The following is a 26,707-nucleotide window of genomic DNA, read 5'->3' on the forward strand; positions in this document are numbered from 1 at the left end:
TGGAGGGGGGGGGGGTCGCTGCTATTTTCAACCCATCTCGAGCCTAAAAATAAAAGTCTCCAGAAAAGGCAGGCGGGGAGGGAAGGGGGCAGGGAGGGGCTCGGCGCTGCCCGCCAAGGGGAGGGGCGGCCGGGGGGGCGCCCCGCACACGCCGCGTTGCCGTCGGGGAAAGGCCCTGCCCCAGCGCGGGGCCCTTTTGTGCCGGGAGGAGCCCGAGCCCCCCCCCCCCGCTCTCCCCCTCCCCCGCCCGGGGGCTTCCGCGGGGCCGCGCACCAAGCGCTTAAAACAATGCCGGGGCCCATCCTCCCGCCGCGGGCGCGCAGCCCCGGGGGGGCGGCCGGCCCCCCCCCGCCCCAGCCCCTCGACCCTGGCGCCAGGGGACCTCCCGGCCCCTTTGATGCCGAAGTTTTTTACACCCAGAAAAATCCCATTGAGGCACCAGGGCCGGCGTGGGGGGAGGGGCAGCGGTGGGGGGAGGGGCGCGGTGGGGGCGGGGGGCTGCAGCAGATGGGAAAGTGCCTCGGACGGGACGGGGCTTGGGGGGTTGGTGGGTGGGGGTGGTTGCCCCCCCCTCCCCCCCCTTCCTCACCGCACCGGAGGGGGGTGTGTGCGCGGTGGAGGTAGATACCGTAGTATTTAAATTAAAATAAATAAATAAGTGGCGGCGGCTGGGCCCCCTCCCCCCCGGCCCCTCCCCCCGGGGGCCGGGCCCTCCCGCATCACCACGTGGCTTCCTCCAGCAAACATTTTCACTCATTTTCCAGGTCGGTTTTATTTAGAGGCGGTGCCCGGCTGCCGAGAGGCGTCCGGTGACACTCGAGTGCCACTCGGCCGACTTGGGGGCCCCCGCAGCCGGCGCCGCCGCCCTGCCCGCCGCCGCCGCCCGTCGGAGCAGCGCGCCCCGCCGCCGCCGCCCCCTCCCCCCTCCCCGGGAAAAATCCCACTCCGGAATATATAAAAAAAAAAAAAGAAAGAAAAAAAGAAAGGAGGAGAGAGGAAAAAAAAAAAAAAAAAAAGGGAAAAAAACCCCCGCCCCGCTGTGGGGTGGCAGTGCGCGGCCGGAGCCCGACGGCGCGGGCGCACGGTGGAGCCCCCCCGGGAGGCGCGCTGCGAGCCCCGCCGCCCCCCAGCCCGCGGCCCGCCGCCCCCCGCCGCCGCCACCATGAACAAGCTCTACATCGGGAACCTCAACGAGAGCGTCACCCCCGCCGACTTGGAGAAAGTCTTCACGGAGCACAAGATCTCCTTCAGCGGGCAGTTCCTGGTGAAATCCGGCTATGCCTTTGTGGACTGCCCCGACGAGCAGTGGGCCATGAAAGCCATCGAAACTTTTTCGGGTAAGCGGCCTCCCCCCGACTCCCGCCCCGGTTTCTCCCCTCCCCCCCCCCCCCAACCTCCTCGGGGGCGCGGGCTGAGCCCCGGCCCGGGCCGCATCCTGCCGCGGGGCGGGGGCGGGCGCGGGGCTGGGGGGGGGGGGAGGCCTTCGGCCCCCCGCTCCCCGACGGCGCTTCCATCAGCGAGGGGCCCCGCGGGGTGGGGTGGGGGGCGCCCCCCTCTCTCTCCTCCGCCGAAAAGCAGCGAGGGGAAGGGGAGGGCGAGGCGGGGGCCGCTCCCTTCACCCCCGCCCCCCCGGTCCCCGTGGGCGCCCCCGGGGCGGGCGCGGCGGCGGCGCGGCGCCCGCCCCGCCGGGGCTCGGCCCGGGGGTCCCGGCGGCGGCGCGGGCGGTGGGCTGGGACTTTGGCCATTTTGATTTGAAACTGGCTTTCCTGGGGCATGTGATGCGCGGAGTAGCGCGAAGGTCGCCATGCTGCTCGCAGCGAGAGAAAAAGCTCCCCGGGAAGCAGCTCGTTTTTTAAATTTTCCCTTCCCCCCCCCTTTCTCCCCCCGCCCACCTCTCCCGCCAAGCTCTTCCCATCTCCAATCCCCCCTCCCCCCCCCCCCCGCCCCACATAAACCAGCTGTAAAGCAACCACCCCATTTTTCAAAGAGAAATCCATTTCTGCCGTGGAGTTAACATTTTTTGAGCATTTTAATGGGGGGAAAAGAGAGAAAAAAAATATCTCCCCAAAGGAGTTCCGCGGGAATTAACCACGAGGCATGAAATACGGGCAGAGAATTTTGTCTCCAAACGCGAATCCTCCTTTTCTTTTCCTAAAAGACGAGCAGAGCAGTATGAACTAAGGAATTAAATATTCCTAAGGAACATTGTCCAGAGAGCTAACTCGCCACTCCCTCCCACCGCCTCCCGTTTGAAGCCAGTCTTACACGAATAAAATGCACTTGTGAAGAAATCAGCAAATGTATCTCTGTGCAGTTCACCAAATTTGAATTAAAATGAAAGGTTTCACGTGAGAGAATGTTATCCAGGGCTTTTCTTTTTTCTTTTTTTTTTTCTTTTTTTGACCACTCCACCCAGATTATAAAAAACAGACACATTTTGTTTTTAGGGAAAGTGGAGCTTCATGGAAAACAGCTAGAGATTGAACATTCAGTACCTAAAAAGCAAAGGTAATACAGTGTTTTATTTTCTTTTGTGTTTTTTTTTTCTTTTCTGCTGGGAGGGGAAAAAAAAAGACTGTTAAGATAAAGGAGACAAAAAAATTATCCCCCAAATATGTGCATGTGAAATGAGATATGTTGGCGATTTGGCTCCCGATCCGTCCTCAGCGAGGTGGGAGTCGGTTTGGAGGATCGATGTTTAATTTCCTTCCTTTTTATTAAAAAAAAAAAAAAAAAAAAAAAGGAAAAAGGCGGGGGGAACCCCACCAAGTTAACTCCGAAAGCGAGTTTAGCCGAAACAATGACCCCGCCGCCGGCCGGGGTGATGCGCGGCCCAGGCGGCCTGGGGTTTGTGTTTTCAAACTTGGGCTGCTGGAGCGTTTCCTCGGCTTGCCCCGCTCCTGGGCCGGCAAGCGGCTGCCTTTTGTTTGCCGTTAGGCTATTTAAAAAATAAATTAAAAAAAATATATATACATATAAAGGGGGGGGAGGTGCAGGCCCGGAGAGGCGGGGGGCTCAGCGCCCTGCGGGCGATCGGGCTGTGCGCTGGCTCCGGTGCCGTCGGCCGGGGCCGCCGTGCCCGGCAGGGCCTGGGCTGCCGCCGTGCCGGCTCCGGCCGTGCCCGCTCCGGCCGTGCCGTGCCGGCTCCGGCCTCGCCGCGCTCTTGGCCCTTTGTTGTGCAGCGTGTGTTGGGTTGGGGCGGGGGGTAGCTGCCGTTTGGGGCAGAAACCCTGAAAAAGAGAAATAGAACATCCCTCTTTTTAAATTATTTTATTTTGCGTGGGAACGTGCGTGTATAGGGGGGCAGAGGGACCCCCCCCCCCTTGACCGAGGCCGCTCTGGCGGGTGCCGGAGCCCAACGGTCCGCGTTGGACCGTGCGGGCCGGGACCCACGGGCTGCACGTGACGAGGCGGCGGCGGGGAGGAGGCGAAGCGAACTCCTTCTCCCGCAACTCTTTGCAGCTTCCCTCCGGTCGCCCGCGATCCCCGCCGGCGCGATCGCGGGGAGTCCATTTTCCCGGCGCGGGCCGGGCCTGCCGCCAGGCCTTGGCCTTCAAAACTTTGCCCCGACCCCGCGTGGAGCCGGGAGGGCATTTCGGAGGTGGGGGGCCGGAGGGGAGGGGGGAAGGAGGCAGCGCCTCGGCCTCCGGCCCTGCAGCCCCTTTATCTCGAAGCTCCAAATCCGTCCCCCAAAATTTGCCTCGCGCACCCCTTTTTGGACCCATCTGCCGCGGGGCTGATGGATGCAGCTCGGTGCGGCGCCCGACGGGCTGAAACGCCGGCGAGCCCGGCGGCAGTGGCGCCGAGGGGCCCGGAGCGAGGCCGGAAAAAGCCCCCCCCCCCCCCCCCCCCGCCCCGCTCCCCGGCCCCTTCCCCTCCAATATCCCGGCTCCAGAATCGATAGCCTGTGCCCGAGAGAGCTGATCTCACGGTGTTCCCTACCTCGCTTTCCCCCGCCCTGACTTTCCTAGGGAAATTATATTGAAACGTAAATATTTCTTGGTGGTCTGCAATTCCCCCCCCCCCACACACACACACCAAAAAAAAAAAAAAAATAAGGAAAGGAAAAAAACACCCCCCCGCCCCCCAAAAGGCCGCTCGCCCCTGTTGCCAAAACTTTCCCCGGGGTGGAAGGGGAGCGGAGCGAGAGCCGGCCCGGTTCCGACTCGCGCCGCCCAAACCCGAGCGAAACCGGGGCAGCGGCGAGACCCCGGGCTGGGGGGAGCGGGCGGGGGGGGGGTCGGACTGAGCCCCGCAGCCCCCCGGGTCCCCCCGCTGCCTTTAAAGCTACAGGAGCCATTTTTGCTGTCGACTTCTCCTTCGTCTTCGTGGGCTTCTCCCCCTCGCCAGTGCCTGGCGGAGCAGCGCGCCCGGGCTCCCGGGCGCCACTTTTGTCTCGGTTTTGGGCGGCGAGTTTGTGTTTCTGGGTGGGCGAAGGGCAGCCCGGCCCGGCCGGGGCAGGTTGTTGGTGCCCCTCGGGCTTTCTGCGCCGAGATGCTGCGTTTTGCCTTTCTCCCCCACCACTTCCAACCCCCATTTGGGGAGGAAGGAGAGGACGGGACCGTGTCTAAGTCGACTCTGTTTTTTTTCTTTTTTTCCCCCTCCTTTCTGCTTTTCTGCTTGTCTTCAAGAACTCTGTTTTTTTCTTTTTTCCCCCTCCTTTTTGCTTGTCTTTAAGACTGGATTTTCCAGTTTAAAGGCGCACAGAACAGGAAATGGTTAATTAAGAGTAGTAAGGGCAAAATCAGATGTTTTTGGTGTGATCTGAAGCAAACGCCTCTCCCCAACCTGATGTGGATTCTTTTCTTTTTTTTTCTTTCCTTTTTTTTTTTTTTTTTTTGGTAGTGTAGAAACGTGGAAAACAAGTCATGCACATTTGAGTGCTTTCTGGATAACTTATAAAATAAAAATTTGGCTTGATGGTCGTGCTTCTTCTGTTTGAAACTGCAGATGATAATGCTCGGTAAAACTGGTGTGGATGTTTTTTTGGAAAATGAATGTATATACCAAATTACTTGTTGTAAATCAATCTTGCACGTTGGTGTGTTTCCTTCTTCACAATCTCACTTGCCCCTGATCCTATCACAGAAATGAATTAAAAACTAGAGAATGTGTTAACGTTGCATTAGAGAGAACACTTGGTGTGTAGTTGTGCACCAAAATGTACGAGCATGGTAAACTGATTTAGACTTGTTTAATCACAGGGATTCTTCAAATAACACTTAAAGCTGCAAATTATGTTAATGATTATAGGGAAGCATTTTAAAGAAATGCTTTAGAAATATTTGAGTATAAAGAAAAGACACCATTGGTAAATATATCACTTCATTCTTTGTGGTGAATCCTTCAGAAATCTCCTTGGTTTAAAAGTTTGTTTGGATTTTTTTTTTTTGAAGTATCTCATTGCTGTTTTGAAGTTATTTTTTTCTGCAACTTTGCTGATGGAAAAAAGCTGGGGAAACCTAAGAATATATATATATACCTGAAAATTATTACATGCTTTATTATTCAGAGGGTTAAAGAAGAAAACGTCCTTTAAAAAATAAGTTCAACTTTTCAAGATTAAGAATTGTGTGGTTTTTTTTTTTTGGGGGGGGGGAGGGGGGGAGGGAGTAGGTCTCTGCACTGCAAAGCCCTAAGCAGATAGCATTAAAAGGAATGAATGAATAAAGGAGGAGGGGTGAAGGGGGGAAAAAAGTGAATCCATCAGGCAGACATTCCAAATATGAGGAATGTGGAAGTGAGTCGACCAGAGAGAATGAAACCAAGTAATTGGGGGGAAATAGTGAGTTTGGCTGATAACAGCCAATATACTTAAAACTAAAAGGATTTGTGCAGGGCATTTTTAAGTAGAGGCAATTCATAAACAACATGTGTGTTTAAAGAGTCAGTGAACTCCCAAGCAGGAGTGGGAATTACTATATGTTATTAATTACATGAAGATTTAGTGTAGCGTACAGTGAACTGGGTGGATAAATCTTGAATTGCGATTTTATTTTTTTTTCGGGCTTTGTTTCAAATTAATGCATTTGCACACTGCAGAAGTGCTCTTTTGTATGTGCATGATCATGGAATTAATTACTCGTAACGAAATATTTAAAAACTTTTGATAACAGCCAGCGTAAATTCTTTATTCTTAAGTATTAATTTGAAAATACGCCTTGCTACCTAGAATTCTGTGGATTCTGTGAAAATTTAACCTAAAAAATTGCAGTAGTTCTTTTTTTGTGTGTGTATAAAATAAAGATACTGTCTCAAATGCTGAGGCAACATAGTTTTTAAAGCCATTCTTAAGATCATTCACTTCCTCTAGAACAGGTCAGTTTTAGAAGTTACAGTATCACTTAAAAATTAGCAACATTCTTGTTTACAACAGTGTTTGAGGACTGAAACATGGATGAGTGCTACTTTCTAAGAATTTTGAGTTCAATGTGATTTCGTTTGTTATTTTTTGATACCTAAAAAAAAGTAAGAATCTTAAGACTTCTTTTTGGATTTCATGGATGTCCAGGTCTTAGCTAAAAGGCAGTATTTAAATATGTATTTTGCACCTTTGAGAACTGGAGTAATTTGCAAATCAATAAGGTTTGATCCATTCCTGCTGGGGGAAAAGAAAACTAGAAAAAAAATATCATTTTCATCTTCCAGCTGGAGCGAATTTCATCAGTTAGGTTCAAGCCTGAGATAATCTGACCGGTTTTAATAAACCTGGGAGAAAGAATATGCTTAATAAGGGGCAGCCTTGCTTTCCTTCTTTCCAAGGAGCAGCCGTACCTGGCCAGCAGGTAGCGAAGCTGCGATTGAGGCGCAAACTCCGGTTTTGCACCGGGGAAGATGCGGTCCCCCACGGATGCCCTCTGCTAAGAGTGCGGTGGTTTTCAGTTTAGAAGGAAAGAAGATTTGCCTCCCCGGAGAACAGGCGTTGCCGGGGCTCAGGGCGCTTCTCCGCTTTAATTTCTTTCTGTCTTTGCCTTTTAGGTTAAGAACCGAGCAAACAAACCCCAGCGATGCGGCTAAGGGAAGCGGGGTTAAAGTCCTCGCTTTGAAAATCGAGACCTGTTGAGAATTTAGAAATGTGGAAGACTTCTGCCCGCCGCTGCCCCCTCCCCCTGCCCCGACCCCGGCAGCGTTAATGGTTTCCAGAGTTGCCGGTAGGGTCTGGGAGCGTTCAGGAAGCGCGAGAGGCTGCTCGGCGCGGCCCCGGGTTAGCCCAGGGCTTTGCCTCTCAAGGAGGAGGCGAGAGCCTCCCGGCCGCTTTCCCCCTTCTTCTTGCAGCCGGCTCGCTGGCCCCGAGCGCCCGCTTTCGGCTGCCGAGCAGATAAGGCTAAAACAGGGGACAGAAGGGGTAAAAAGGCCAAAACAGAAGTGTATAGGTCACATGTTATCATTAGCTGATGGGTCGAGTCTCTGTGCGCCTTTAAATACTTATTCAGCCCATCTGGAGCCTGAAAATGCCCAGGGAGGGTTTTCCACCGGAGGATGGGGGGGGGTGCTGAAAAATGCACTCGCCCAGCGAAGTTTATGCAATTTAAAACCCCGGCGGAGGCACAGGCGAGAAGGGGCTCGGAGACGGAGCTGGCCTAACGCAGCGTCCTGCCTCCGCTGCCAGCCGCCCGGGGAGAAGCGCGAGAAAGGCTGCCGAGGCGGTTCCGGCGCGGTCCGCTCACCGGGAAAGGTTTTCCGAACCTGTTCCAGTGTGAAAGCCGGGAGCCCAGACCCGCGAGGTTTCTCCTGCGCTTTGTTTTGTGCTGCCTCTGTGCCCTGTTGTCTTGTTATTACCGGCAAACGTGCAAAGCCTTCCGCGAGTTTAGCTAGGAAACCCTTTTTCTGGGGGTGTCACCGAAGGCTGCTGGCTCGGCTTGGCTTGTTTTCTTCGATTCTGGAAAATCGCGGGTGCGTCTCTCCGCCCGTTCCTGCCGCCGCCGTCGTGCCTCTGCGGGAACCCCGGAGCCGATCTGCCCGCCCGGCCCTCGAAACCCGGCGCGTGTGTAGACGGGAAGGGCTGTGACGCTGTTTAAAACCTCCCGAACCGAACCCGGCTGTTGGGTTTGCACTCCGCGATAGCGTCCCGGTGAAACGAGCATTCGTCTCTGTTGGAAAGTCAATGTAGGGTGCTATTTTAAACTGATTTTCTTGAAGCCAGCATGTGTTTTCTTATTCTGATTGAATAGCAACTAATTGAAGGATAGCAGAAACCAATTCCTGCTCGATTTATACCCCGGGGCCGTAGCCCCCTCTTGCAGATGCACGAGAGGTCTTGGCAGTTTTAATGCGTCGGCTGTGCGGGACGCGGCTTTCCGAAGCCACGCGCTCTCCGCAACGCCGGCTCCCGCGCCCGGAGCCGATTCCCGCGGCTGCGGCTTGGCCGTGCCCGGGCTCTGAAGTGCGGGTGCCGCTGCCGAGCCGGGGGCGCCGGGGCGACCTGCACGCGGTGGGAAGCCCCTGTGTCCGCCTCTTCCTTCCCGCTCCGGCGTCCTTTGCAGCCCTCCACGTGGGAGCTTCCCCAGCGGGACTTGTAATTAAATCCCGGCAGTGGAGGACGTTTCGTTGAGATTCTCCTGCGGAGCCTCACGCAGGACGAATCAGTGCGGCTGGTGTCAGAGATGGGGCAAAATCGGGCAAAATCCATAACCAAGGCGGGAGCGGAGCAGCTTGCTCTTTCTCCTTCTCGCTGTTGCCGTGCGAGAGGGCGCCACGAGCAGCAGAGGCGCGAGAGCATCCTCAGGCTGAGCCGACTTCCCGGGGCGCGAGAGCGGGGCAGCCCCGGCCGCTCTCCAGAAAACGGGAAAATAAACAAGAATCTCTGCGTCTGTCTGTCTCGGAGGAGCGCTCGCGATCCTGCAGGAAATGGGTCATTTATTTTATTGTAACTGACACTTGGGAGCCCTGACATGGTCAGAGCTGAAATTTCACACTTTTCTGGCTACTGGAATTGTCTCGTCTGGATGGTGAAAACCAGTTTTAGGGAATAAAACATAACCCACGTGTATGCCGGGCAGAGCTGGATCCACACTTTGTTTTTAGGAGCAATCCGCCCGGTCGAGTTTAAAGCGCTGCAAAGGCAGCGAGAGTACAATAAAAGCAGCGGCAAAGCCGAGCACCAGGAACGGCTCGGAGCTGGCAGGGCTCCACGGAGAGCGCAGCAAGATGCAAATCCCGCGCCGGCCGGGGGTATCGCGCAGTGCAAACAGCGCTCGAGATTACAGCAACGTTGATCTGCACAAAACGGAGAAAGTTTTGATGCTGCCGAAGGTCCCGCTGCCGTTTCCTTTTACAAAAGCAGAGATCCTTTGGGAACTGCCTCCTTTGCCAGTGCTAACCAGACGGGAGAATTATGATCTAGATCCAAGAGAGGGGGGAAAAAAAGGGTGCGCAGGGCCAGATTTCCAAACTTGCATTGAAGCCTCTGAATAAAAGCTGCATTTTCAGAAGTGATCAGCGCCTGGTGTGCCGAGCACTCTTGAAAAACGTGACTGTCACGGTTCCTCCTCGTCTCGTGGTGTTTGGATCCACCAGCTCGAATGGGCACGGAGAAAACCTTTGACAGGGGGACCGAACCTCACACTTCCTTAAGGAAACGTTTAGGGATCTGCATGCGGAAAAGACTGGGAACTGTGGCTCTGGATGCAGAATAAGGGGTTGTGCAGAGAGCTACCTGCAAGGAAATGACATCTTTATTAGGATATTGCAGCCAACAACCAGTGTACTCCTCGGAGAGGCTGGGAAGCACGCTATCCTCGCCAGCAAGGCTGCTGGGGAGGCGTGAGTGCTGCTGCTACGCCTTGTAGTGTCCCTCGTAGCCACATTATTCCTTGTTTAATGCTGGTCTTATCCAAGCAGAATCTGTCACTGGAGTGGGTAGTAATAATAATAATTAAAAAAATACATGTGTGTATTTATATATATAAAACATATATATTTGTACACACACATGTATTTGTGCGTGAGCATACCTGATTTCTTGAAGTCAGCTGCGCTTTGAAGGCATTAACTTGTGTTTTGTCATCTCTCTCTGGCACAAGAGTATTTGCAAACAAATTGATCAAGTGAGCAAAGACTAGAGGAAAACGGGGACCTGCTCCATCAAAAAGGAGCGCGTGGCTGCTGTGCTCCTTTGCAGAGCTGTTTGTTCAGGGATGATTTCCTGGGAAACCATGAACCTGGTCCGAATTTGTGCTTTTAGGCTCGGATTCACAAGTTCCTGAGGACGTGTTTTTAAGCATCCTTTTGAGGTTAACGGGGCTGCCTCAATGTTAAAATGAGGCATGTGCTGAATTTGAGCCTAAATATACAACTTTATGTGAACTTTATATAGTCACTGTTCAGTTTGCAATTGCAGCTGAACTAATAACGAAACAAATTGCTCCGATATCTGTAGCCTCCTCTTGCTTATGGATAGGATGCAAAGAGGCTGTGACTTTTATATTTGATACGTACTTGAGGGGAGCGAGTTTCTGTAACTTTTTTAATGCTGCAGGTTGAGGGGAGAGGTTTTGCCGGTGAGCCTTTGCCCGGCACGTGATAAAGCTGCTGCACCTTCCCGGCTGCGCGTGCCTGGCACGAATATTTGCACAGCGCAAATTTTATATTTGGTTTCCCCAAATACTTGTTCATGCAATTTTGAAAGCTGCTTTCCACCGCTGTTTGTGCCGGTAAAAAAAAAAAAAAATATATATATATATACTTGGCCACATGAGTGTTTATGGAAGGCAGATGGGAGACGGCATGAACATATCTGAAGGGAATTCAAATAGGAAAAAATCCAGATCAGACACTCGGGCAGCTTTGTGCTGGATTTCCCTAACTGTGCATTGAATTTATTTGATGTTTATCAGTTTGGCTTTTAATATTGCCTATATCAAAGCAGCGGAGGGCTTTAAGGGACTCGGGCACTGCTCTTTACGCTGTAATGTGGTGTATGGGCAGCGAAGGAGAAAAATCCTAGCTCTGCTGTCATGTGAGCAAGGGCAGTTTTCTAGCTCCTGCCTTGCCCTATCCAGTCTTTTCCCCCTTTTTCCTCTTATTCCCTGTCCTCTCCACCAAAAAAAAAGAAAAAAGAGAGTTGCTTGCTCCTGCGCTGGGTTGGCCTGGCTGAGGCTGGATGGGTGCCCTCTTTGCGCCTCCCCTGAAGGGTGATCTCTGCCCCGGGGTGATCCTGGGGCTCGGTTGGACACTGTAAATTTTTTGATTTTGATGGAAAACTCTACATTGTGTTTCCTTTTAAGAGTTTTGCTTGATTCTCACCTCCTTTTTGAAGAGAGGGTGCAAGAGAAAGTGGATTGGGCTTCAGGCTTTGACTGGAGCCGGTGAAAAACTTTATTCTTCCGTTTCAAATTTGTGTCGTAATTGCAAAAAAAACCCAACCCAACCCAACCCGCTGTCCGCGTGCAGTCATCGCCCTGGTTTAATCCGATGGGGCTTAAAAACAGCCTCCGCACCGCCGGGCCGGAGCCCTGCACGGAGACTGTCCCGTGCCGACGTGGAACCGGCTCCGTCTGACGACCCCGCGTCCGCCGGGGGCTGCGGCGTCAGACCTCCTTCTGCAAATGAAACATCCTTTTGGCTTTGCTGCAACGTGCCCGCCTGCCCCACCTCGGGATCAGCCTGGAAAACCTCACAAATCACAAGTAGTTTTGCTTCCTCCTCTTCCTCACCGATACTTGCACGTGCTTGTATGTGTGGAGGCGTCAAATCTTTGCAAGTCTTAACTAAACCTCCCTCAGCTCAGGCTGTCGCGGTGCTCTGAGCTCAAGGCGTTTGCAAGATCGCCGGTAACGGCCCAATATCCTGGGGATTTGGAAACACGGAATAAAAAGACAGCCTCTGCTGCTTTTCTTCTTGCGAAACTAAATGAAACGTGTCTCAGTGACAGCTGTCAATCACCCTGGTTATTACCCTAGCAAAGATGTTTAATATGAAGCAATTGAAGTGATCTAAGACCCACCAGGAGCACGTGCGGACATGGGAACGGGTGCCCTTTCTGCTGCGCTGGGGTGTCCCATTGCTGTCACGGCACGTGGGAGCTGGTGTGAACTCCACTTGCAGCAGCCCCTAGTCCACTCCCACCACCACAGCCACTGGAAACCAGTTAGAAACGCAGCCTGGGGGCAGAACTGCCCTCTCATGGCAAGGAGCAGTGGGTAAGAGGTTTGTGGGTGGCATCTGCCCGCTGCGGCCCTGGTGGTAGCACCCTCCCGCAGGGTGCCACGGAGAGAGGAACTCACTAAAACTGCTGTTGGTTTCACGCCTTCAGTAATTTCATTTTGTGTGTTGGATTTGGGGGAGGATGGCAAGAATCTGGTAGACGGACAGATCTGCCGTGTTAAGTGACTGAAGTGGCAGCTCCTGGAAGCCCGTGACTGGGCGAAAATCTGGTCTCAGCATCCTCTCTAGTCTAAGGCAGTTTTCAGCCCTCGTGGATGAAGGGAGATGCTCTGAAATGTGATGTAAAACCATCCTAAAGGTCTCAAAAAACCAAAATACCAAATATACTTTTATCTCATATGTGCTTTTATTCATGCGTTCTGTGTAACAGCAAGGATGGAGAGAAGTTCACAGCCATTTGGAGTTGAAAGTGCTCACTTTGACCTGTTTAACATGTGTGGGTGATGTTGCGTATTCCCTTGACCATCTGCCTTAGAGTTTGCTGTGTTGTGTTGTTCCTAGGCGGTTGCTCCTTGTGGTCTCTGAAGTGCTTTGAAATCCATGGGTGAAAGATGGGGTGAAGACCAAGTTTGATATTCTCTAGAGGCAAAGATCTATCAGCTCATTTCAGTGGCCAGCTACTTGGTAGCAACGCGACCAAGCTGCAGCGTGTTTAGAGTTGGCTGGAAGGGTATTTCCACAATCCTCTGATCATTTTTCAGAAGCATCACATGCCACTAGAGGTTTGGTGTTGGGATGCTGGTTGTGGGCATCCATAGAGCTTAGCTGTCCATGCATTGCTTGGCTTTGTGGCGTGTTCAGAGCATGAGAAAAAGCCTTTCCATACATGGCAACTCGCCAGCAAATTAGAATGGAAAGGTAATGCAAAATGGACACGTTATATAAAACTCATCTATCTTTCCTCTCTATTACTTACTGTTAAATTTGTCCTGTTCTCAGATACTTGATATATTGACTTTGGCAAGAAGCAAATGCAGAAGTCCAGGAGCTGATGAGAGTCTTCCTCTGGGCAAGATGAGGATAAAGGTTCTTGTCAGAGGTGTCTTTGAGATTTCTTGCATTTTTTGAAGCATGGAGCATTGGCTGCTCTCAGAAGTCATCACTTACCTAAGTGGATATGGCCTGTGCTGCATGCCAGGACCAAGCGGCTCCCTGTCCAGCTGTGACCAAAGGAACAAACGAGGAATGGAAAGGTAGCACAGCCACAACAGGTTGACAGAGGAGGGAATACGATCCAGAATATCTTTTCCCAGGTTTTAGGCATCAACCTATCCCTTCACTCTGTACCCAAGATGCAGCAGCTCTTTTAAAGGTGTTCTCTGAGGTTTTCAAAGGGACATTTGTGGACAACTCCGCATTCTCGGCAGCTTCTGGAAAAATCTCATCAATTATTACGCTTGATTCTCCGTGTGCAAAGTGGTTCCGAAAGAGAGGTAATGGGCAGAAACCAATTAAACAGATTTATGAGTCCAAAATCAAATTGCGGTTGCTGAGATGATGGATGGAAAGGATTAATCACATTGTGCTGGCTTACCAGAGATAATTGCTAGCCAAGGCGAGTAGATTTGAGCGCGATCCTTGCATGAAGGATGCACACACGTTTCTCTGCAATCCCATGGCCGGTTCGCTTCTGCCGCCGTCCTTCTTCTTGCAAGCTCCATGCCAGAAGCTGAAGGTCTTTATTGACTTCTTAAAAGCCTGATCTGCTCGGGAGGGGCCCCTTGCATCGGTTCTCTTCCCCTCGCTAGCAAACCTTCAAGGGACTGAGCCCTGGTTGCGCTCGGGTTTTCCTGCCGCTGCTTTAATCTAGTCATTATATATATTTGCATATTTCTTTCTCACCCTCCTCTTTCTTTTATTCCACCCTCAAATCTCTTCCTCGCCAGCCGCCCTGCCGTTCTTTGCTCCCGTTGCACGCGCGCAGCTGGGGCCGCGCTCGGCCGCCGGCGCCGCTTTGCCCCGGCGAGCGGGGAGCAGCGCGGTCACGGCGGGGTTGGGATTTGGAGGCTGGCAAGGCACCGGCGTTGGGAGGCAGGCGAGCAGCAGCTTGAAAGCACACAAAATGCTCTCCGAAGCGAGCGTGCAATAGGAGACGTGTGTGTCGCGCCGGTGGATGCTGCAGGAGGGGAGAGGCGGTGGCGCCGGCGGCGCTAAGTCGAGGGCTGGAGGAAGCGTTTTGGAGGCAGCGATGGTTCTCAGCTGAGATGCCCCTCGCGCCCTCGTTAAGCGAGACACAGAAAAGTTGTTGTGTAAATCGATGTTTCCTAAGAAATCCAAGAGCTGAGTCTCTCTTCAGGGAAGGAAAATGGATACCGTTCTCCCTTCCCGGTTACGTTCCTGCCAGATGCTGCTCAATTGCAGCACTGCCGGATGCTGCTGAGCTGTTTTAGGGCTTTTTTAGGGTTTTCCTCCTCTTTTTCCTTGCTTGGGGTGCGTGTGCGACTGTCACCTGCTGCACATCGTGGCTTAGGGTCAGAGTCCAAATCCCGCCTTGACCAGCAGCTCGGGGGGATGAGGCCAGCGATGCACGAGGGGGGGAGGTGGGTGCCCTGGGCAGCGCGGGCAGGAGAGAGCAGCGACGATCTTAACGCTGGCAGCAAACCTCAAAAAAAAAACAGGAAAAAGAAAAAGCCGGAGAATCCAGGGTCTCGCTGCAATGTCGTCCCCCCCCGGCCCTCGGGGCAGGTTTTGACGACGTGCTCTAGGCTAACGGACGCGACGTTTGGCGTCGCGGCGTCAGGGAATAAAGCAGATGCGATGGCTCCGGATCTCCGCGCTCTGCTTTAAGGCTCTCTGCAAGCTCGGGAGGGTTTTTCTGCGGTTTCTCCCCATGGCGGTGCTGAGGGTTTGCTTGCAGACTGCAAAGGTTGGGAAAGCCGGAGCGGGACCCGCTGCACCTTGCTGAAGAGCTGGGGTAGGACGGCAGATACCTGAGCTTGGTCCGGCCTTGGTGAGGAGATGCTTGGGCAGATTCCTCCTCCGGAGGGGTCCGTCTCACCCGGAGAACCCGCGCTCCCGGGCTTTCCCGCTGCAGAAAGGCGGCTTGGACTTAGAGCAGGATTCACACCTCCGCTTGTGCTTGTGCGTATCTCAACCCTTGCTAACGCGGCCGTCGAGGAAGGAATTAGGACGCTGGTCTTGGTTTTTCCCCGCCAGCCTGGGAGCGCTTCCCGGCCGGGCTGGCGCCTGCCCCTCTCCTTTCCGAAGGCCGCGCGGAGGCAGTATCGGAAATATTGCTGCCTCGCCGAGAGCCTGACAAATTGAGAGTATCGGTTTGTAAGGGAAAAGCGAGCGATTTCAGCCACAACTTTTCTCCGAGTCCCCCTGGCAACGTTTGTGTCTTAGCAACCGCATTTTCCTATTTAAAAATGTTTAAAACATTAAAAAACAACAACAACAACACATTAAGCACACGATTAAGTGCTTTCCTGAATCAAAGCCTAACTAGATAAATGAAAAGCTGTTAATTGAATCAGGGATGCACTGTGTTTTCAGCCCCCCAATTTGCATAACATTTGCATGTGATTGAAAAGCCATCATTAATGTTATTTAGTTCTAGTAGGTCCCCCAATGTCTCTGGCTTGGACCTGACGGGTTGGAAGCCATCCTCCTCCGGCCCCGAGGAATTCCCTAAATTGCTTCTTCCGGCCTCGGTGGGAGATGGCCCAAATTGGCTCGTCGGTCGGGGCCGGGGATTGCCCGGAGCTTGGCTGCTGCGGCCGCGGCGCTTGGCTCGTTCCGCTTCCCGGTGCCCCGAGTCGCCTCTGCTTTGGGAAATGCGCCGTGGGGGCCGGAGAAGCTCCTGCACCCCAGGAGGTGTCAGGCGTAAGATGCCTCTGAGGAGGAGGAGGAGGAGGAGGAGGAAGGGACTCAGAGTCCTAAGGACGCAGGAGGCTCTTGCCGCCCTGTCGAAGGCGATGGCTGGCCTTGGGCTGGGGGAAATGCGAGAAGGGGGGAACCTGCTGGCTGAACCTGGGCTTGGACGTTCTGCAGTGAGATTAAAAAAGGGAAAAGAAAAAAAAAATCCAGTCGGGGCTTCCTAATTCACTGGTGGAGGAGGGATTGGCCCGTGGTGGCCATGGACACCCCTCAGCATAGGCTCTTCCATTCCTCTTCCCTAAGCAACGGCGTCTTTATTAAGAAAGTGCTGTGTCCTCTCTCGAGTAAACGCTAAAGTTTTCCCGTTGGCTTGTAACAGCCGCACTTCACCCCCGGGGACGAGCGAGCGTGTCCGTCCGCGAGCCGTGGGCTGCGCGAGCGCGCTGTCGCGCCTGTTCGCAGAGCGGGCGATGCCTGCCTTTTTGATCGGGTGTCAGGAAGGCGTTTTTATTTCTATTTCTGGTTTGTTTTTCTTTTTTCTTTTCCCCACGGGCTGAAAGCACGTGCTTTGCTTTGGCCCGTCCTCCGCAGCCGGAGGATTTGAAGCTGCCGTGCTCTGCCGGTCCTGCAGCCACAGCTCCAACCTGTTCCTGTGCCGAGCTCTTGAAGGAGAGGGTGATGACGGCCAGCGCCGGGAAAGCCTCGGAGGGAGCCGCTCCGGCTGCCTTGGCCCTGCGCGGTCGCGAGGGGCCGAGCCGAGGTGCTCTGTCGGGGGGGGGGGGGGACGACGACGCCGGGTCCCGGGGCGGCAGGACGTGGCAGAGCCCCTCTGCTGCAGCCGCGTTGCACCGCGCCGGTGCAAAGACCCCGGATGTCCCTGCCTCGCCGGGACCTGGGGGGCGTCGGGATGTGGGTATACACATCCGCGCCACGGACTGGAGGAATTAGCAAATCATTAATGCATTAATGAAACCAGCCCGGCCAAGCCCGTTCGGCGCCCGCGCCGGGCGCGGTGCAATGCCCGGCTCCGACCCGTTCCTCCCGCCGGGATGTGGAAGTGGAGATCCAGTCTGCTCTCTTTTTTTAATAAAAAGGGGAGAAAATCAGATGCTACCAGCAGACTTGGGGCGCGAGGCCGTGAAGGGCTCTTTTCTCTCGGCGGCGCGTTCGATTCCGCTCACGTAGGCGCCGAGCACATGCTCCGCCGGCGCCGCGCTCGGCCGAGGCGTTCGTGGCAGGGGGTGGGTGGCTGGCGACGCGCTTTCCTCCGGCGCTTTCAGCCCCTCTGACCCTCCCCGGCCGGTGACATTCTTTGCATTCGCAGTTTCTTAATCTCTCGCCCATTCATTTCGGGGTGCCGATTAGCATGTCAACAGGAGCGCTGGTTTCGGACGGGGCTCCCTTCCCCCGCTTCCTTCCTGCCGCCCTCCTCGCTCCAAGCGTTGCAATTTTAAGTTTTTTCTTTTTTTATTCGCCCCTCGTCCACTCAGTTTGCATCCAGGGCAGCGGCGAAATCGGGTGTTTGGGAGGCAGCCGGCTGGCTGAGGCGGCCACGGCGCTAAAACCCGTTTCCGCCCCGTTTTGCCTTTCCGAAGGGGCGAGAAGCCCCACGGCCTCCCGGCCGTCCCGCCCCGAATCCGGGAAAACGTCGCTTGGCGCTTTGTGCCAATCCAGCCGGCCGAAGGGGCCTTCCTCCGGTGTCCGGGGGCGCGCAACCTGCGCGTTTGAGTAATCCTGGCTGCTTTTGACCTCTCTGTAGCGGAACAGTTTCCTCTGCTCCTCGGTGAAGCCACCGTCCGGATTCGCGTGACCGGGAGACGAGGACGTGGCGTCTCGTTTTCTCTCCTCTTCTGGATCGCTTTGCCCCTCGGGTCCGCAGGGGGGTGCAGAGCCGGGTGCCACGGCCCCCCGCCGCGCTGGCGAGGGCTTCCCGGGGCGCCGAGCTCCCGCACGCGCTGCCTTTCCCGCGCGGGAGTTTCGCGTGCGGAGGGGGCTGGAGGCTTTTCTGCGCTCCAGGGCTTGGTTTTCCGGATTGCTGGCGCAGAAGCCGCAGGGTTAGCGGCGCCCGCGAGGGCTGAAAGGCCCCAGTGGGGCGCAGAGCCGGGTGCCGGGCGCTTGCCGGCGGCAGCGAGCCGAGCCTGGAGGCTCCGCGCACCCCTCAGCTGTCAGCAGCAGCTGCCGGCAGCAGGAGAAGTAAATTCGGCCTCAGAATTAAAAAAAAAGGAGTGTCTATTTTGGGAGAAGGGAGGTAAGAAAGAGCCAAAAACGCGGGTGGCGAGGCGGGCTGGTGTCAGCCGGGTGTCACGGCCGGCGCCTCCCTGCCTCGAGGTTTCGGACGCTGCTTTTTTACTCCCCAGTCCTTGCATTGAATCCGGCCAAGCTCTTCCTGCTTTTTGAGCTGGGGCTGCAGGAGGGCTGTAGCCAGTGCAGAAAGTCCGGGGGGAAACGTTGTCATCTCGGTCGTGGCATGCCGGATGCTCCCGGCATTAATCCGGGTGTTCCCGGGCCCGTCGTGCTCCTCTGCAAGGTGGGAGCAAGGGCCGGGCGTCGTTCGCAGAAAGCCATCGGATACCCCGGTAGCACGTGGAAATGCAGAGCTTGGCTGACGCATCTACGTCAACACGAAAAAATGCAATGCGAGACAGGTGTAGTTTTGACACCAGATTTGGTTTTGAATCACTTTTCATTTATTTCAGGAGCCGGAAGATACAAATCCGAAACATCCCACCCCAGCTGCGATGGGAGGTAAGAGGAGCACCGGAGGGCCCTGGGCAAGCACAGCCTACGAGCCACAGGGAAGCGTAGATCAGATTTAAGGACCAATTCCCATGCAGGTTTCTGTACTTGGGATTAAAGTTGATTTGTGCTTTTCCTTGTTCTTAATTGGAAATAATTATAGCAGACCCATGTAGCTTATTCCCCTTCAATTACAGGAGTAAATTCTACTGATGCAAGCAATGTAAATGCTACCAACCAAATCCCCATTAGTAATAAGGTTATATGATTTATCTGGTGTACGAGGAAGCAAATAGATCCCTTTTTCCAGCCTGCTGCTGGGACCTTTCCCTGCCTGTTTCCCCTCCACCCCCCAAAACCGACCTCGGCTGGCTCCTGAGGCCCTGTGGTCCGGCGTCCTGGGGCAGCCGGTACCCTCGTTACTCTAATTGCTTGTGAAATCTTAATGACTAGAAAGCTGCATTTATTGATCGATCGTATTTCCTCGGGTCTGTCCTGATGGACCCAGTGTAACGCGGTTTCTTCTCCGTTTTCCAGGTTCTGGATGGTTTGCTAGCCCAGTATGGTACCGTAGAGAATTGTGAGCAAGGTAAGAGTGGAAAAAAAAAGAAGTCAATTTGTTGTTATTTGGGTATAGCCCCAGGAGCCCCGGGCTGTCGGCGTTTCCCCCGCGCCGCCGGGGAACCCTCCGCGGGGGATGCCGGGGCGCGGGCGTCCTCCTCCTGACGGCTTCCCACCTCGGCTCCATCGGGCAAGGTGTAAGGACCTCTCTGGAGGCTGGTGGGGAACTATCTGTCTCCGCTCGACAGATTTTTATCTCGGCCTCTAATGGCGATCGGTTGAGACAGCAAGGTTTAATATTGCCCTCGGGATGTTTAATGGGAGCGTGGTTACCATAAGCCTTCTGGAAATGGAAGGGAGGGCTCGGAGGAGCCCTGGAGACGGTCCCCGGGCTCCGGCAGGGGAGAGCGCAGGGGGTTAGGTTTGGGGTTGTCTCCTTTTGCTGGTTAGCGCAGAGAGCGATGATGCTTTGGGAGCCCGCAAGCGAGGCAGGAAGGTCGCGGTTCCCTGGGGACACGAAACGCGGGGACGGGTCGCTTCGGGGTGTGCTTGGCCCCGGTCGCTCGCCCCGGCTCTGATTTCTGCCTCCTTTGCTCCAAGTGAACACGGACAGCGAGACGGCCGTCGTGAACGTCACCTACGCGAACCGGGAGCAGACCCGACAGTGAGTGACCCGCGGCCCCGCTCGCCGTCCCCCTCGGAGCCACACGTTGCCCCGATGGGAAACGCGGCTCCGCTCTCTGCCCCTTTCTTATTTGTGGATAGCATCATTTCTGATGCTGGATGTCAGAGTCACTTCACCCTAAGAATCATAAGGTTTGGGTGAAAAATGAGGCAAATGTAGGAGAAGATTAAAGACATAAGTTTTTATTCAAAGGAAGGCTGAGGTTTTCTTGTATTTATATTATTTCAGGAATTGCAGCTTCAGAAAAAGTAGTAATGAGATTAAATATCATAGGAGCATAGTAGGCATGAGACAACACATATCCCTACTGGGTGATGGCAATAGCACTGGGAGACTTTCAGCTCCATGCTTCTCCATCCTGCCTGGGGAAGATTAGGCTTTACACTAAATGCAAATGGAAAATTAATTGGGTCTTCGCTGCTGTGTTTATTTCCCTTTCCTTTTTGCCTAGATGAAGGGCTCTGCAAAGCTGTAAAAGGGATGGGATCAGCACTTTGCTTGGAGGGGAGCCAGGGAGAGCGCAGGCACTGATTGATAGATTTTTATCCAGGAAGGTTTACGTCATCGAGTCTGGCACTTCTCAAATGTGGCCGCTGCGGCCACGCTGCCGGCCCCGGGGATTTCGCGTGCGGTCACTCCGCGAAAACGTGCGCTTCCAAAGCGCCTCCTGCCCCGTAACGCTTCAACTGTCAGAGCTGCGGCCGCCGCGAATTTGCTGCGGTCGCGTGTGAGGCCACAGCAAAACTTCATCTGAGAACCACCGGCTCGTTTTACTTGTAATAACACAGGGGAGAGAGCCGTGCCCTGCGGGTCCTGTGCCACCCAGCGATGCCCAGGTCTTGGGCTTAAAGCTGTGGTTTCAAGGCCTTTAATCTCCTGGCTAGCACCGGATCAGGTTAAAGGCTGCAGGTTTTCCGGCTGGGGAAGCTCGGGACAGAGAAGCTTTATCCACGCAGCTCTGCCGGGCCGTTGTCTCCCGACGCTGGTGGCAGGCAGACGAGCATGGCTTGGCCCATCCTGGAGATCCAGTCCTGTTCCCTGGTGCTCGGATTTAGCCGCCGGTGCCTTTCTCTGCCTTTCGGTGGATGCTCGTTTCTCCTCCAGGGAATACGCAGACTTAACATTGAGTGTCCTTCTGACTTGGGTCCTTCGTATCCTGCAGGGAAGGTTTCTGCTTGCTCAGTTGTGGGTTTCTTTCTTTTTTTCTTTCTTTCTTTCTTTTTTTTTTTTTTTCCAAGAGTTGAGTCACTGACTGCTTTCCAGAGAGCCAGAGTTTGGGCTGTCTCCGTAGAAACCTTGGGAATGAGAGTTGTGGAGACCTGTGGCAGAGAGCAGCTGCTTTGCTCTTGCTGCCAGCCCCATCTATCGACAGCTTTCAGGTCTTGCAGCCAACCCCCAGAACGCCTGCCAGGAGATGGATGTAAAATGTTGGGGAAAAAATCATAAAAGTGGAGCCCTAGGAAAGACTCCCTGACTCATCGTGTCCAGCCCTGCCCTCATCCAGTCCTGTGCCCGTTGCTTTCATCCCTTGCCGTGAGGTTGGAGGCTTGGAGAGGGTCCCTTTAAAACACTTTGGCTCAGCCAGGCTGGGTGGGAAGTCCTACCAGGTCCCTACGGCATCGGGGGAATCTCCTTCCCTCACTCCGGAGCTTCCTCGCTGGGAGCTGTGCCAGGGAGGCCTTGGCCCGTTCCGATTCCCAGTCCCTCGACGGGGTGCCGAGCTGCCGTCCAGATACCTTGCGTCTGTCCCGCTCGCCCATGTGCGGCCCTGGAAGCTGCAGGAGCTGAGCAGCGGGATGCAAACAGCTGGGTAAGCTGGAAAACTCCCCCCCCGGCACCAACCCCTTCTCTTTCTGCTTCCCCTCCAGAGCAATCATGAAGCTGAACGGACACCAGCTGGAGAACCATGCGCTGAAAGTCTCCTACATCCCCGACGAGCAGTCCATGCAAGGGCCGGAGAACGGGCGACGGGGCGGCTTCGGGGCCCGGGGCGCCCCCAGGCAGGGCTCCCCCGTCACCGCGGGGGCACCTGTCAAGCAGCAGCCGGTGGACATCCCCCTCCGCCTCCTGGTGCCCACGCAGTACGTGGGCGCTATCATTGGCAAGGAAGGGGCCACCATCAGGAACATCACCAAGCAGACGCAGTCCAAGTGAGTCCCTTCTCCTCCGGTTCTCCAGCTGGGGCTTTGTTTGCACCTAGTTTAGCAACGTGATCTGCAGAGGTTGCTCCTGAGAAGGGGCTGTTAGCCGATCGCCCGGCAGCCTCCGTCTCCGGCATTCCCACTGCGCGGGGTTGTGCTGTCCGAGTGCCAAGTTCCCACGCCGTTTGCTAGCCAGACTTTCTGTCTGAGCTGCCTCATTCCTCTCCCTTTCCAGGACTGCCCTGGCTGCAATGGGATCCCCAGGCTCCTCACTGCAGGGCAGCAGAATGGCTTTGGGGAGCGTGTGGGGAGATCACTAGCTCAGGAGATCACTGGCTCATCTGGCCTCCTTTAGCATGAGCTTGTTGAGCTTCACCCTGATGTTCTTGCTTTTGGGCCACCGACTTGTATTGGCTGCAGCTCTTCTCCCCCAAGGAAGGCTTTATCTCAGACACAAAGTAATGGACAGCCCACCCTGTCCCCCAGGCACCAGCTAATCAATCCTATTACTTAAAATAAATAGCTGCTGATGCCTTATTCTGATTTCTGTGAGTTGAGCTTTAGCCGCTGTCTGTGTCCGTGTTGGATAAGGGGCTGGGAGCTGACTCCTCCTGCGTTCCTCCACGCAGGTTCTCGCGTGCGGGTTTGAGGGCTGTTTGGGGAGAGCAGCAGCCGGCACTCGCCTCTGGGAAGCCACCGAGCCTGGTGTCCTCTCCCTGGTGCTCATCTCAGTGTTGCTTTGTGCACTTGCAGGATTGATGTGCACCGGAAAGAGAACGCGGGAGCTGCAGAAAAAGCCATCAGCATCCATTCCACCCCGGAGGGCTGCTCTGCTGCCTGCAAGATGATTTTGGAGATCATGCAGAAGGAGGCGAAAGACACCAAGACGTAAGGTTTCCCTCTTCCTCCCAGCGCATGCACATCCCATCTGCGGCTCTTTGATGGGTTGCAATATCTTCCTGATGCTCAGAGCTGGGTGATGCTGCACACGGGAGCCTTGACTCTGCACTGCTTGGCTTAGGGGAGACTTGGGCTACAGAGCATGGGGACTTTAGCCTCCCCCGTCACTTTGTACCAAATCCCTCCCCTTTTGGCTGCAGTAATCATTAATGTTGATTTTTTCCCATTCCTCCCTCAAGAGCTGATGAAGTGCCTCTGAAAATCTTGGCCCATAACAACTTTGTGGGGCGCCTGATTGGCAAAGAAGGGCGAAACTTGAAGAAAGTGGAGCAGGACACAGAGACAAAAATCACCATCTCATCGTAAGGCTCCTTGTGCCCTTTGCCTCTTCCTGGAAAAACAGGGCAGGCCTTTCTCAGCACGGGGGTGCTCGCGGTGGTGGGGTGATGTGAATAAGGCAGGCTGAGATGTCTGTCTGTCCCTGGGAAACCTGCCTGAGCCATGGCTACTTTTCTCCCTGAAGATCTCCTGAAAAATCTTGGTGTTGTATTTTATTTATTCCCCTCCTCTTTCCTTCAGGGATGTGCTGCAGCATTTGGGGCTGGCTAGCTGGGTTTTGCAGCCAGGGAGGACTGTGTTTGGGCTCTTCTGTCATGTCTGGGGAAGAGAGGGTTGACTTCCCAGTGCAGACTGGGATGCTGGTCCCTGCTCAGGGTGGGAATAGGCAGGTGCTGCCTTTACAGTGCTAAGACCCTGCTGTGATGGTGACAGCAGCATCCCTGGTGTCCAGCACTCCTGGTCTCCACCTTCAGAAACGGAAGGAGGACCTGGCACAACACCTGCCCATTGGGAGGCAGGGCAAGGGGGTGGGATGGCCGCTCCACCAGGATGACGCTTGGTTTCCTCTCAGCTTGCAGGACCTGACTCTGTACAACCCCGAAAGGACCATCACAGTGAAGGGCTCCATTGAGAACTGCTGCAAAGCAGAGCAGGAGATCATGAAGAAAGTGCGAGAAGCCTACGAGAACGACGTGGCAGCCATGAGTGTGAGTGCGGTTTGGGTCGAAGAGGGCAGCTCCGCTGGGGGAAAGGCCTTGCTCTGCTGCTGGTCTGATCTGAGCTCTCCCAAGAGGATGCTCTGACCAAAGCAATGAGTATTTCTCTCCTCACATCCTCAGTTACAATCTCACCTCATCCCTGGCCTCAACCTGGCTGCGGTTGGCCTCTTCCCTGCCTCCTCCAACGCAGTACCTCCTCCGCCGAGCAGCGTCTCCGGGGCAGCTCCGTACAGCTCCTTTATGGTAAGTGAGCAACTCGCCAGTGTGAACTGCTCCTATTTCCAGCTCTGGGAAGCTGTTGGCTCTTCCCTAGTGTGCAAGGCTGGATCTTCCCTGCATGGAGAAGGTTTTGATCCAGCTGGGTGCTGCATCTGGTCTTTGAAGCTCCTGCAGACCCAAAGGAGAGAGTGCTCAGTCTCTAACAGGGCCAGGCCCCGGCTCAGTCCAGCACCTTTGGGAGCTGCATGGGTGTCGCTTGGGCCAGCAGAGGGGGATTTGAGTTCTCGTGGCTGAGCTGAGCCTGAACGGTGATGCCACGTGCTCTGCCTGCAGCCTCCGGAGCAAGAGACCGTGCACGTCTTCATCCCCGCTCAGGCAGTCGGCGCGATCATCGGCAAGAAGGGCCAGCACATTAAGCAGCTCTCGCGGTTCGCAAGTGCCTCTATCAAGGTAGCCTTTTCCTGGCGAGGAACACTTTTTATTTGGCTAGCAGGCTCAGCAGCACCCTCTTGCAAAGCTGATGACTTCCCAGCTGGGGGAGGAAAAGCCAAACCTTAAAACCCCGGGCGTTACGTTCGGGTGACTGATCCTGGTGGGCGCGTGGCCCCTGAGCCCAGGACGCCGGGCAGAGGGCGGGGGGGGGGGGAGAGCACCCCAGCGAGCCGGCACTCCGGGTGCCCGTGCCATCGTCCCGCGGCCGTGACCACCTCTCTGCTCCCTTTCAGATTGCACCTCCGGAGACGCCGGACTCCAAAGTGCGCATGGTCGTCATTACGGGCCCTCCGGAAGCTCAGTTCAAGGTTCCTCCGTTGCTGCAGTCTCGGCGGGGGATTGGGCTCCGCCGGCGCCCTTGCTGCACGGCTCGGCCCTCCTGCCGCGCCGCGCCGCGCCGCGCCGGCAGCGCTTCGCCGCCGCTCCTGGGGGAGCCCGTTTCCTTCCCCACGTAGCGACAAGGGGAAAGCAGAGCGGCCGCATCCCTGCCCAACGTGCATTTGAAAGCCCCCGAACTGGTGGTTGCGTTAACACAGCTTCATCCCTCCCCGGGGCTCAGATGGCCCAAAAACAGGAGGCAGCTGCGTTTCGTGCGGCTCGGGGGGAGGGAGACCTGCTGCCGGGGCTGGGGATGGCGAGGCCAGGGCAGCTCTCGAGTCAAATTTGACCCTTTCTTCCCTCCCCGCTGCAGGCACAGGGCAGGATTTATGGGAAACTCAAGGAAGAGAACTTTTTTGGACCTAAAGAAGAAGTAAAGTTGGAGACGCACATCCGGGTCCCTGCCTCAGCCGCGGGAAGGGTCATCGGCAAAGGAGGCAAAACGGTAAGCGAAACTCGAGTTTGGAAGGAGCTGAGTGGGAGCGCTTTCCTGGGACTGCTCACGACCCCGGCGGGATGCGGAGGCCGGATGAGTGGGATTTGCCCGGTGGGTCGGTTTGCAGGAAGGGTGACGGGTAACGGGGTGGGCTCTGCCCCTTCCCCGCAGGTCAACGAGCTGCAGAACCTGACGGCGGCCGAGGTGGTGGTGCCGCGGGATCAGACCCCCGACGAGAACGAGCAGGTCATCGTGAAGATCATTGGGCATTTCTACGCCAGCCAGGTAGAGCTAGGGAAATCCGGGGCCCAGCGTGCGCTTGTGGATTCTCCGATGTCTCGTAAGGGTTGTGTTCACTTGGCACCTCTCCTCCTGCGGGAGTTTTTCCTCCTCTTGGCAGTTGATTTTTGCAGAATTGGATAGCCTTGAGGTGCCCCCTGTGTCCCGTGGGATTGCACGGGCAGGGGGTCTCGGAGGTGGTTGAGGGAGGAAGGAAAGAGAATTGCTCGAGTGCATGCACACACGCACACGCACGTTTGCAGAGCATGACCGCGTAACCCTGACTTCCTGAGGAAACCAGCCTAAAAACGGGGCAGGAAGGGATCTCCGGGAGTCGCCTGGTCAGCTCTGCTCACGTCGCTCCTGGCAGGCCTGCGTGTCTCGCGTCCTTAAAGCCACCGGGCAGGGAGATCCCGCGCTGCGGAGACCGTCCTGCCTCTTCAGCAGAGGCTCGGTCGGGCCTGAGCCAGGCTCTGCTCTTCTCCACCGCTGCAGATACATCTGAAGCCACCTGCTTTTCCCTCCTTTCCCCCGGCCTAAGCGGCCGGCGTTTGCTTCGCTTGCTCGCCCGGGTCGGACCGTCGGGTCGGGGCGGCGGGACTCTTCCCTCCAGTTGCTCCGTGCCTTTTCCCGACGAAACGCAAGCTCGTTTCCCTCTCCGTGGGGTCCGAAGAGCGCGGGCGGCGGCGGTCGGGGCGGGCGCGGGGCGGCCGCCCAGCTCGGCCTCCGCTCTTGTCGTCCCCAGATGGCACAGCGCAAGATCCGCGACATCCTGGCCCAGGTGAAGCAGCAGCATCAGAAGGGACAGAGCGGCCAGACGCAGGCGCGAAGGAAATAG

The 26,707-nt window shown here is 55.5% G+C and overlaps 1 protein-coding gene across 2 annotated transcripts; it reads left to right on the plus strand.

Moving 5' to 3' along the window:
• Positions 1–1,162: 1,162 nt before the first annotated feature.
• On the plus strand, positions 1,163–26,707 carry IGF2BP1 (insulin like growth factor 2 mRNA binding protein 1). Of its 2 annotated transcripts, XM_062595622.1 has the most exons (15): positions 1,163–1,337; positions 2,448–2,508; positions 18,681–18,729; positions 19,258–19,309; positions 19,882–19,945; positions 21,835–22,116; positions 22,861–22,995; positions 23,247–23,369; positions 23,918–24,053; positions 24,186–24,308; positions 24,618–24,734; positions 25,010–25,084; positions 25,468–25,599; positions 25,762–25,875; positions 26,615–26,707. In XM_062595622.1, exons 1-15 carry the CDS (start codon positions 1,163–1,165, stop codon positions 26,705–26,707), a joined length of 1,731 nt encoding a protein of 576 aa, XP_062451606.1. The 2 variants fall into 2 exon arrangements, with proteins under 2 accessions (XP_062451606.1, XP_062451607.1); XM_062595623.1 differs by lacking the exons at positions 21,835–22,116; positions 22,861–22,995.

The sequence above is a fragment of the Rhea pennata genome, chromosome 26 (assembly GCF_028389875.1).
Source record: "Rhea pennata isolate bPtePen1 chromosome 26, bPtePen1.pri, whole genome shotgun sequence".
NCBI classification, from domain to species: Eukaryota; Metazoa; Chordata; class Aves; order Rheiformes; family Rheidae; genus Rhea; species Rhea pennata.